We start from the raw sequence: 13613 nt of genomic DNA on the forward strand, positions 1-13613 counted from the left end.
TTATAGAACTCTACACCTAATATCAGATACCTATAGAAATCTACACCTAATATCAGATACCTATAGAACTCTACACCTAATATCAGATCCATATAGAACTCTACACCTAATATCAGATCTGTATAGAACTCTACACCTAATATCAGATCCATATAGAACTCTACACCTAATATCAGATCCATATAGAACTCTACACCTAATAGCAGATTTCTATAGAACTCTACACCTAATATCAGATCCGTATAGAACGCTACACCTAATATCAGATCCATATAGAACTCTACACCTAATATCAGATCTGTATAGAACTCTACACCTAATATCAGATCTGTATAGAATTCTACACCTAATATCAGATCCATATAGTACTCTACACCTAATATCAGATCTGTATAGAACTCTACACCTGATATCAGATATGTATAGAACTCTACACCTAATATCAGATCTGTATAGAATTCTACACCTAAATTCAGATCCGTATAGAACTCTACACCTAATATCAGATCTTTATATAACTCTACACCTAATATCAGATCCTTATAGAACTCTACACCTAATATCAGATCTGTATAGAACTCTACACCTAATATCAGATACGTATAGAACTCTACATCTAATATCAGATACCTATAGAACTCTACACCTAATATCAGATCTTTATATAACTCTACACCTAATATCAGATCCTTATAGAACTCTACACCTAATATCAGATCTGTATAGAACTCTACACCTAATATCAGATACGTATAGAACTCTACATCTAATATCAGATACCTATAGAACTCTACACCTAATATCAGATCTTTATAGAACTCTACACCTAATATCAGATCTTTATAGAACTCTACACCTAATATCAGATCCTTATAGAACTCTACACCTAATATCAGATACCTATAGAAATCTACACCTAATATCAGATACCTATAGAAATCTACACCTAATATCAGATACCTATAGAATTCTCTATACCTAATATCAGATCTTAATAGAACTCTACACCTAATATCAGATCCTTATAGAACTGTACACCTAATATTAGATCCGTATAGAACTCTACACCTAATATCAGATCTTTATAGAACCCTACACCTAATATCAGATCCTTATAGAACTCTACACCTATATACACAGAGAGATACAAAGGCATCTGGTAACCTTTACATGATGGCCCAATGGAAGAAGATGTAGAAGAGGTCTAAACACCAGAAGGATGAGAAGATACAGAAAGTTTGTGTCCTCTGGGTGATGAAACGGACGGGGACAATGGAAGGAGGATAGAGTTCATGAAGCCAGAGCACTGGGACAGTGAGCCGTGAAAGCCATTCCATTGGGGAATGACCCCATCGCCATTATTCTCCAGCTGTTATCAATGAAGCGTTACAAACACTCTCTACCTATAAATGTACTTTCAGCGGAAAAAGCTTGTATTCAACTTCACCACCAACAAACCCCCCCCCCACCTGTAACCCTTACCCCAACCATAATTCTAAGCCTAACCCCAACCCCAACCCTAATTCTAAGCCTAACCCCAACCCCAACCCTAATTCTAAGCCTAACCCCAACCCCAACCCTAATTCTAAGCCTCAAGGCTAAACAAAGCAAACCATAATTATGGAGGATCTTATCACGGCTTCAAGCCAAAAAGAACAATTCCATAAAACTCTCTCCCTGGCACAGACCATCACCCACCAACACAACTCTCCCCCAGTACAGATCTCCCCCCTCTTTACCAATACACTTCCCCCAGCCCAGACCACCCCCCCAATACAACTACCACAGTACAGATCTCACCACTACAGCTCCCCCCATCACAGACCATCCCCCCACCAACACAAATCCCCCCAGTACATATCTCCCCCTCTTTACGACTACACCTTCCCCAGCCCAGATCACCCCCCCCATACAACTCCCCCAGTACAGATCTCACCACTACAGCTCCCCCCATCACAGACCATCCCCCCACCAATACACCTCCCCCAGTACAGATCTCCCCCCTCACCACTACACCTCCTCCCAGCACAGACCACCCCCCCATAAAATACAACTCCCCCCAGTGCAGATCTCCCCCTTACCACTACAGCTTCCCCAGCACAGACCATCCACCCACCAATACAACTCCCCCCAGTACAGATCTCCCCATCCTCACCACTACACCTCCCTGCAGTACAGACCCCCCCACACCAATACAACTCCCCCAGTACAGATCACCCCCCCATACAACTCCCTCAGTACAGATCTCCCCCCTCACCACTACATCTCCCTCCATTACAGACCCTCCCACAACCCCTACATCTCCCTCCAGTACAGACCCTCCCCCCCACCACTACTGATCCCCCCAGTACAACCCCCCCCCACCAAAATAACTACAGGTGAGGTGACAAATGAAGATACAGGTGAGGTGACAAATGAAGATACAGGTGAGGTGACAAATGGAGATACAGATGAGGTGACACATGAAGATACAGATGAGGTGACACATGAAGATACAGGTGAGGTGACACATGAAGATACAGATGAGGTGACACATGAAGATACAGATGAGGTGACACATGAAGATACAGGTGAGGTGACACATGAAGATACAGATGAGGTGACACATGAAGATACAGATGAGGTGACACATGAAGATACAGGTGAGGTGACAAATGAAGATACAGATGAGGTGACACATGAAGATACAGGTGAGGTGACACATGAAGATACAGATGAGGTGACACATGAAGATACAGATGAGGTGACACATGAAGATACAGATGAGGTGACACATGAAGATACAGGTGAGGTGACACATGAAGATACAGATGAGGTGACACCTGAAGATACAGGTGAGGTGACACATGAAGATACAGGTGAGGTGACACATGAAGATACAGATGAGGTGACACATGAAGATACAGATGAGGTGACACATGAAGATACAGATGAGGTGACACATGAAGATACAGATGAGGTGACACATGAAGATACAGATGAGGTGACACATGAAGATACAGGTGAGGTGACACATGAAGATACAGGTGAGGTGACACATGAAAATACAGCTGAGGTGACACATGAAGATACAGATGAGGTGACACATGAAGATACAGATGAGGTGACACATGAAGATACAGATGAGGTGACACATGAAGATACAGATGAGGTGACACATGAAGATACAGATGAGGTGACACATGAAGATACAGATGAGGTGACACATGAAGATACAGGTGAGGTGACACATGAAGATACAGGTGAGGTGACACATGAAGATACAGATGAGGTGACACATGAAGATACAGATGAGGTGACACATGAAGATACAGATGAGGTGACACATGAAGATACAGATGAGGTGACACATGAAGATACAGATGAGGTGACACATGAAGATACAGGTGAGGTGACACATGAAGATACAGGTGAGGTGACACATGAAAATACAGCTGAGGTGACACATGAAGATACAGATGAGGTGACACATGAAGATACAGATGAGGTGACACATGAAGATACAGATGAGGTGACACATGAAGATACAGATGAGGTGACACATGAAGATACAGGTGAGGTGACACATGAAGATACAGGTGAGGTGACACATGAAGATACAGATGAGGTGACAAATGAAGATACAGGTGAGGTGACACATGAAGATACAGGTGAGGTGACACATGAAGATACAGATGAGGTGACACATGAAGATACAGGTGAGGTGACACATGAAGATACAGATGAGGTGACACATGAAGATACAGATGAGGTGACACATGAAGATACAGATGAGGTGACACATGAAGATACAGGTGAGGTGACACATGAAGATACAGATGAGGTGACACCTGAAGATACAGGTGAGGTGACACATGAAGATACAGATGAGGTGACACATGAAGATACAGGTGAGGTGACACATGAAGATACAGATGAGGTGACACATGAAGATACAGATGAGGTGACACATGAAGATACAGGTGAGGTGACACATGAAGATACAGGTGAGGTGACACATGAAGATACAGATGAGGTGACACATGAAGATACAGATGAGGTGACACATGAAGATACAGATGAGGTGACACATGAAGATACAGATGAGGTGACACATGAAGATACAGATGAGGTGACACATGAAGATACAGGTGAGGTGACACATGAAGATACAGGTGAGGTGACACATGAAAATACAGCTGAGGTGACACATGAAGATACAGGTGAGGTGACACATGAAGATACAGATGAGGTGACACATGAAGATACAGATGAGGTGACACATGAAGATACAGATGAGGTGACACATGAAGATACAGATGAGGTGACACATGAAGATACAGGTGAGGTGACACATGAAGATACAGATGAGGTGACACATGAAGATACAGATGAGGTGACACATGAAGATACAGGTGAGGTGACACATGAAGATACAGATGAGGTGACACATGAAGATACAGATGAGGTGACAAATGAAGATACAGATGAGGTGACACATGAAGATACAGATGAGGTGACACATGAAGATACAGATGAGGTGACACATGAAGATACAGATGAGGTGACACATGAAGATACAGATGAGGTGACAAATGAAGATACAGATGAGGTGACACATGAAGATACAGATGAGGTGACACATGAAGATACAGATGAGGTGACACATGAAGATACAGATGAGGTGACACATGAAGATACAGATGAGGTGACACATGAAGATACAGATGAGGTGACAAATGAAGATACAGATGAGGTGACAAATGAAGATACAGGTGAGGTGACACATGAAGATACAGATGAGGTGAAGATATAGTTTAGAGGAGAGAGACATGAAGGTTGGAGATGAATATACCAATTAGTTTGGAAGGATGAAGATATGAAGACTTGGATGGGGTGAGGAGGATAAATATGATGTTGATGAGGGCAGGTTTGGAGGTATGGAGAAGGTCAGGTTTAGTAAGGTAAAGCAAGTTCCCACTGAATGGATGAGAGGAAGAGAATGAGGTTTGAGGTGGATATTGAAGAGAAAGACAACCTGGAAGGAGGGAAGGAGACGCTTTTCCTATATAATCCAGAACATCTTACCAGAGGTCTTCATGGAGGTAGTAGGTAAAGAACTGGCAAAGAGGATTCAGGGTACACTGCTCCTGACACTTGATCACATCGAAGGACCTCTCCTGTGCGATGATGGTCCCGGAGAAGGACGTGTCAGGGAAAATCAGATCTGCACAGCCATTCAAACCTGAAGACGGAAGTTTCCAGAATTATTTCTACTCCATGGGGAAGAATTATTTTACAGGAATAAACATTTCAGGTTTATCAGAAGACTGGATTATACTTTCCAAGAGGTTTACCCCAATCACATCCACCATAACCACCAATCACATCCCCCATAACCACCAATCATATCCCCCATAACCACCAATCATATCCCCCATAACCACCAATCACATCCCCCATAACCACCAATCACATCCCCCATAACTACCAATCATATCCCCCATAACCACCAATCATATCCCCAATAACTACCAATCATATCCCCCATAACCACCAATCATATCCCCCATAACTACCAATCACATCCCCCATAATCACCAATCACATGTCCCATAACTACCAATCACATCCCCCATAACTACCAATCATATCCCCAATAATCACCAATCATATCCCCCATAACCACCAATCATATCCCCCATAACCATCAATCATATCCCCCATAACAACCAATCACATCCCCCATAACCACCAATCATATCCCCCATAATCACCAATCATATCCCCCATAACTACCAATCACATCCCCCAGAACTACAAATAATATCCCCCATAACCACCAATTACATGTCCTATAACCACCAATCACATCCCCCATAACTACCAATCACATCCCCCATAACCACCAATCACATCCCAAATAACTACCAATCATATCCACCATAACCACCAATCATATCCCCCATAACCACCAATCACATCCCCCATAACCACCAATCATATCCCCCATAACCACCAATCACATCCCCCATAACAACCAATCACATCCCCCATAACCACCAATCATATCCCCCATAACCACCAATCACATCCCCCATAACAACCAATCATATCCCCCATAACCACCAATCATATCCCCCATAACTACCAATCATATCCACCATAACCACCAATCACATCCCCCATAACCACCAATCACATCCCCCATAACCACCAATCATATCCCCCATAACCACCAATCACATCCCCCATAACCACCAATCATATCCCCCATAACCACCAATCACATCCCCCATACCCACCAATCACATCCCCCATAACCACCAATCATATCCCTCATAACTACCAATCACATCCCCCAGAACTACAAATAATATCCCCCATAACCACCAATTACATTGTCCTATAACCACCAATCACATCCCCCATAACTACCAATCACATCCCCCATAACTACCAATCACATCCCCCATAACCACCAATCACATCCCAAATAACTACCAATCATATCCACCATAACCACCAATCATATCCCCCATAACCACCAATCACATCCCCCATAACCACCAATCACATCCCCCATAACCACCAATCACATCCCCCATAACCACCAATCATATCCCCAATAACTACCAATCACATCCCCAATAATCACCAATCATATCCCCCATAACCACCAATCACATCCCCCATAACCACCTATCATATCCCCCATAACAACCAATCATATCCCCCATAACCACCAATCATATCCCCCATAACTACCAATCATATCCACCATAACCACCAATCATATCCCCCATAACCACCAATCATATCCCCGATAACCACCTATCATATCCCCCATAACTACCAATCACATCCCCAATAATCACCAATCATATCCCCCATAACCACCAATCATATCCCCCATAACCACCAATCATATCCCTCATAACAACCAATCATATCCCCCATAACCACCAATCATATCCCCCATAACTACCAATCACATCCCCCATAACCACCAATCATATCCCCCATAACCACCAATCACAACCCCCATAACCACCAATCATATCCCCCATAACCATCAATCATATCCCCCATAACCACCAATCATATCCCCCATAACAACCAATCATATCCCCCATAACAACCAATCACATCCCCCATAACTACCAATCACATCCCCCATAACCACCAATCACATCCCCCATAACCACCAATCATATCCCCCATAACCACCAATCATATCCCTCATAACTACCAATCACATCCCCCATAACAACCAATCATATCCCCCATAACCACCAATCACAACCCCATAACCACCAATCACAACCCCCATAACCACCAATCATGTCTCCCATAACTACCAATCACATATCCCATAACTACCAATTGCAGGCCCTATAACTACCAATCACATCCCCCATAACTACCAATCACATCCCCCATAACCACCAATCACATCCCCCATAACCACCAATCATATCCCCCATAACAACTAATGACATCCCCCATAACTAACAATCACAGGCCCCATAAATACCAATCACATGTCCCATAACTACCAATCACAGGCCCCATGGTAGGATGTTTACATGGCCTCCAGTTGGGTCATCATCTGCCACTTTTCCTCTGACGTCTCCACAGAAGAAGGCATATGTTATTGAAATGATAAACCCCCTTAACAATGGTGGCTGGCAGCCCATATTATACCCATATTTTACCCGCCAGCACTGGTGGTCTAAGGCAGCCAATGCATCCTTCCTATGGTAACCCACCCCCATAGAGCTCAGTGGGTAGATCTGGAATTAGAACTCCTCTTACATCAGTGGTCAGTAGAATGGACCTCTGCGTATAAACTGAGACCTGTCTTCAACAATGATGATTGGAGAACTCCCCTTCATACTGGTGGTCTATGGGGTGCCCTTATATTGGTCAGGGGAGAAACTTCCTCCCTTACATTGGTGGTCAATGGGGATGTCCTTATATTGGTCAGGGGAGAAACTTCCTCCCTTACATCCCACAGGGTTCTGTGCTGGGACCAATCCTATTTAATTTGTTCATAAACGATCTGGAGGATGGGATAAACAGTTCAATCTCTGTATTTGCAGATGATACTAAGCTAAGCAGGACAATAACTTCTCCGCAGGATGTGGAAACCTTGCAAGAAGATCTGAACAAATTAATGGGGGAGGGGCGACTACATGGCAAATGAGGTTCAATGTAGAAAAATGTAAAATAATGCATTTGGGTGGCAAAAATATGAATGCAATCTATAGACTGGGGGGAGAACCTCTGGGGGGATCTAAGATGGAAAAGGACCTGGGGGTCCTAGTAGATGATAGGCTCAGCAATGACATGCAATGGCAAGCTGCTGCTAACAAAGCAAACAGAATATTGGCATTAAAAAGAGGATCAACTCCAGAGATAAAACGATAATTCTCCCGCTCTACAAGACTCTGGTCCGGCTGCACCTGGAGTATGCTGTCCAGTTCTGGGCACCAGTCCTCAGGAAGGATGTACTGGAAATGGAGCGAGTACAAAGAAGGGCAACAAAGCTAATAAAGGGTCTGGAGGATATTAGTTATGAGGAAAGGTTGTGAGCTCTGAACTTATTCTTTCTGGAGAAGAGACGCTTGAGAGGGGATATAGTTACATAGTTAGTAAGGTTGAATAAAGACATCAGTCCATCCAGTTTAACCTGAGTAAGTGTGCGTGTCTACAATTATCCCTATCCCTGTACATTGCATCTCAAGATGCATCTTAATCTCATCTTATGATGCTCATCTATTATATTATTATTTTATTTAGGGTACCCATATAGCGCCATCAATTTACACATACATCGCATACTCACATTGGTCCCTACCCTCAAGGAGCCCACAATCCAAGGTCCCCAACCCACATTCATACACTAAGGCCAATTTTAGACAGAAGCCAATTAACCTACCAGCAGAGATAGCCCCTATTACAATGGTGGTAACTAGATAGCCCCTATTACAATGGTGGTCAGTAGATAGCCCCTATTACAATGGTGGTCAGTAGATAGCCCTCATTACAATGGTGGTCAGTAGATAGCCCTCATTACAGTGGTGGTCAGTAGATAGCCCCTATTACAATGGTGGTCATTAGGTAGCCCATATTACAGTGGTGGTTAGTCAATAGCCCCAAATTCCAATGGTGGTCAGTAGGTAGCCCCTATTACAATAGGGGACAGTAGGTAGCCCCTAGGAAAGACAACCAGCCCTGATGCTAACCAAATCCATATACAGGGGGTGCCCAGCTGTTGGGAATGAGAATGGTGGTCTACCTTGACAGACATCTACTGACATTAGATGGTCCTGTACGTAGCTGGAAGTAGATTTGTGGTATATCACGCTCACATGTTGTTTATACCTGAAACTCTTCCTGAACTCTAACAGTACAATGTGCAGAGATTTGTGACTCACACTCAGTGCCGGTGCAGCAATCCTTCTGGCTGAACCCCGACTGCGCTCCATCTGTGAGAGTGATATTGGGGGGTGACGGGAGAGACGTGGAGTACTGAAGATAGCAGCGCTGCCTGTGGGGAGAAAGAATGAATGGAAGAGGTCACCAGCCATCTACCCCCCAGACCCACCTCCCACACTGTACACCTTCTGACCTCAGACATCCTTCACAGAAACCCCATAGAGGGCGCTTCCATGCTACCCCTCTATCCACACTGTACACCTCCCAACTCCATGACAATAAAGTATATCTTTATCTTTATCTCCAGCCATCCTTCACATAAACCCTACAGAGGGGCTCTACTATTCTTTACCTTCCCCAAACCCAACACCCCCCCACACACTGTATATGTTCAACCCCAGCTATCCTTCATAAAAACCCTACAGGGAGGCTCTACTATTCCATACCTTCCCCCAACCCCCACCATCCCTCTCACCCACACACTGTACATGTTCAACCCAAGCTATCCTTCATAAAAACCCTGTTGAAGGCACTCTTCTATCCCCCATCTTCCTCCTTCCTTCTCACATTGTACACCTCTGACCTTGGCCATCCTTCATAGAAACCCTGTTTAGGGCACTCTTCCACCCCCCCATCTTCCCCCTTCCTTCTCACATTGTACACCTCTGACTTTGGCCATCCTTCATGGAAACTGTTGAGGGCACTCTTCTATACCCCATCTAGCCCCTTCCTGCTCACATTGTACATCTCTGACCTTGGCCATCCTTTATAGAAACCCTGTTGAGGGCGTTCTTCCATCCCCCATCTTCCCCCCTTCCTGCTCACATTGTACACCTCTGACCTTGGCTATCCTTCAATGAACCCAGATGGATCCTAATACAGCTCCTCCCTGACAATGCCTCAAGGTCTCAGTAATAAGAACTGTCTCTATTTCTCCACAACCACCAATCAGATCCAGATATGCCCTGGCAGATGACAGGGAAGTCTGAAATGTTTAATCTGATTGGTGGACAGTTCTTAGTAATGACACCGATAGGTGAAGCCCAGTGAAGGTGTCAGACATGGTCCAGTGGAGGATGCTGATGACACTTGGATACATCAGCATGCCCATTGGGTATCCAGGAACTGTAGCGAAGGGAAGCAGAAGCAGCCATTGTTGGGGTACTTACTGTGAGCCGAGGTCCGATGGGGCCGTCGGAGGGTAGTAGGTGTAGAACTGACATCCTGGGTTGCGGGTACAAGAGGCCTCACAATCCTCCCGGCTGCTGACATTGCCAAAGGACAAGACATTTCCTATAAACTCCACATCATTGTAATACTGACTCAGACACCCTGCGGAGAGACAGACAGGAATGAAAGATTGATACCCATAATCCCCCACCCTTCCCAAACGGAACAATCCTGGAGCCGTTTCCAACTGCACAAACATGGAGGTTCCATGCGGAGAGGTTTGATCCCCTTTGTTGTTGATTAAGTTACAGCTGGGAGGATTTCCTCTCACTTCCTGTCCTGCTGACCACTATCATTGGGACACATCCTGTCATCAATTCAATTGAAGAAGTAGATGGAATCTTCCTCCTGGTGAGACAGACAAGAACCTGGGAGAGGGTCCTGTAAGAGATACTAGCTGGGATATATGATGGTGAACTATGAAGGCAAGAAGACCTGGAGGAAGGGATTGAAGGTGAGGGACCTGTGAGAGATCCTAGCTGAAGTAAATGATGGTGAACTATGGAGGTCTGAAGACCTTGAGGAAAGGATTTAAGGTGAGGGACCTGTGAGATATCCTAGCTGGAATAAATGATGGTGAACTATGGAGGTCTGAAGACCTGGAGGAAAAGATTTTAGGTGAGGGACCTGTGAGAGATCCTAGCTGGCATAAATGATGGTGAATTATGGAGGCCAGAAGGCCTTGAGGAAAGGATTGAAGGTGAAGGACCTATGGTAGATCCTATCTGGAGTAAATGATGGTGAACAATGTAGGTCTGAAGACCTGGAGGAAAGGATTGAAGCTGAGGAACTGTGAGAGATCCAGCTGGAGTAAATTATGGTGAACTATGGAGGCCAGAAGACCTGGAGGAAAGGATTGAAGGCGAGGTACCTATGAGAGATTCTAGCTGGGATAAATGATGGTGAACTATGGAGGTCTGAGGACCTGGAGGAAAGGATTGACGGTGAGGGACCTTTGAGGGATACAACCTAATAGTAAATTATGGTAAACTATGGAGGCCAGAAGACCTGGAAGAAAGGACTGAAGGTGAGGGACCTGTAAGAGATCCTAGCTGGGATAAATGATGGTGAACTAGACCTGGAGGACTCTGCAGGACACAGATCTATCCTTATCTCACATGGAATTAGTGAGGGGTTTAGCAGATGGTGGAGATACAGGAAAGGGCTTTCTTACGGTTCACATTCTCCGGAGTCTTCGGCAGAGTATAACCTGAAGTCACCCCTGGAACGGGCTCCGAGCTTGGTGGAGTATCGGTGGTTGAGTTCTTTAGGTGGCAATCAAAGCTGCAGGAAAAACAGAAAGGAGGTAAGTATCAGGAGATTGGTACTAATGTTATTGGGGCTGCCTTCTGGCCAACGTACCCCATGAGATACTGAAGTAGGGTATTTACCCAGAAAGGAGGGGGTAAACTACATGGGAGAACTGCTGAGCTGGACCGATTAAGATGTCTCATATATAAGCTACAGGGGAATAAAGGAACTCACTAAATCTCATAATTTCAGGTAATAAGAGCGTGCCGCCACTGTCCTTCTTTTGAAGCCGCCTGAATGTCATGCTGGTCCTCTGGTTTTAGTTCTGTCAAATTCCCAAAACAGAGCTACAGCGACAAATTCAATACATCTGACTTATGTGTTTGTCTTGGTCAGGACTGAAGACAGAGGATCAACATGACAGCCAGGCAGATAACATTAGAAGTCACGGCAACCTACATACTGTATGTATCTTATACCAGGTTTCCTTTACACGGCACAGCAATCTTGGGAATGAAATTGAGAAGAATAGGGAGCTTTTCCTGTTGAGTGCCCATCTGGAGCCCCTTTCTCCTTCCAGTTCCGGGGTCTCACCTCCGCTCTCCAGTGCTGGGGTCAATAGAGTGATAGGAGAAGAAGCTGCAATGTGGGTGGTTGGTGCACGCCAGCTGACAGGAGGTCTCATCTGGAGTCGGGATCTTGTCAATATCTCCTCCTGGGAAATCCACCGATGGCTGGAGTGGAGGATCTCCACCTGGGGGTCACAAAGACACGTTAGCCTCATCTACCTCCAACACACCGCAACAGGTCCCATGTTCCCTCATACACCAGAGGATGAATATGGCATAACCAGCTGGAATCAAATTTTTACATATTCAATTGGTTTTACGTCTAATTGGAGTTTTTGCCCTTTAAAGTCCCACCAGAGGGTCTCTTTTTGTTTTGTGAACCGAACCAGCTGGAATAAGCCCAATGTCATCCAGTCCACTCCTGGACATGCCACAGCTATGCTGGGCGCCATATTGTATGACCCCCCCACCCCCCCACCCCTTCTGGTGGAAGGAGAACCTTTCAGAATCCACCTAACCCTGAAATAGCAGTTTTTGGCAAGCAAAGAATTGTTCTTCTCCCACGAGTCTCAGAATTATTAGCACTTTGCACGCTCTGTGCACTCATCAATCAGCTGGAACTCTTTGTTCTGAAGGTGAACATTGAAGTCTATAGATTGCAGTGACAGATGTTCATGTATCGGCTCTATTTATAGCAATTTCTAGAAGACTGACGATATAGAAAATGAGAGAGCGTGACGGCGTGTGACGGCGTGTGACGGCGTGTGACCGAGCGTGACTGAGCACACAGGACACATGGAGGGTGAAAAGGCACTTGGCTACATCTCAACGATCTTCCATCATCCCTTCTGAGAAAACACAACTTCCATCTGGTGATGACCATGAAACATCTCTGATGTTCATACAACGGTAGCTGCCCTCACCCAGATTGTTCCAGAAGTTTATCACAAAGTCTGTCTATGGGGCCTTATTTTCCAATGTTCCCTCTATGTATGTGCCCTATCCAAACCCAGTCCTCTATGTCCCAGTATGTGGCATACTGTATGTATGTCCCAGTATGTCCCTCTATGTCCCTCTGCCTTCTGGTCTACATCCAGCAGCCTCGTGTCCTCCACGTCACCACCTTAGTGACCCATCCAG

The 13613-nt window shown here is 44.9% G+C and overlaps 1 protein-coding gene across 1 annotated transcript in view; it reads right to left on the bottom strand.

Moving 5' to 3' along the window:
• Positions 1-13613, bottom strand: part of LOC141124140 (coagulation factor XI-like) — a 68654-nt gene that overhangs the window by 40427 nt on the left and 14614 nt on the right. Inside the window, exons 4-8 of the mRNA XM_073612216.1 lie at positions 12499-12658; positions 11828-11937; positions 10593-10755; positions 9423-9535; positions 5068-5224 (exon numbers count right to left, since the gene is read on the bottom strand). Coding sequence (XP_073468317.1) covers positions 5068-5224; positions 9423-9535; positions 10593-10755; positions 11828-11937; positions 12499-12658 — 703 coding nt within the window. The remainder of the gene's footprint in view (positions 1-5067; positions 5225-9422; positions 9536-10592; positions 10756-11827; positions 11938-12498; positions 12659-13613) is intronic.

This window comes from Aquarana catesbeiana, linkage group LG01 (assembly GCF_042186555.1).
Source record: "Aquarana catesbeiana isolate 2022-GZ linkage group LG01, ASM4218655v1, whole genome shotgun sequence".
NCBI lineage: Eukaryota > Metazoa > Chordata > Amphibia > Anura > Ranidae > Aquarana > Aquarana catesbeiana.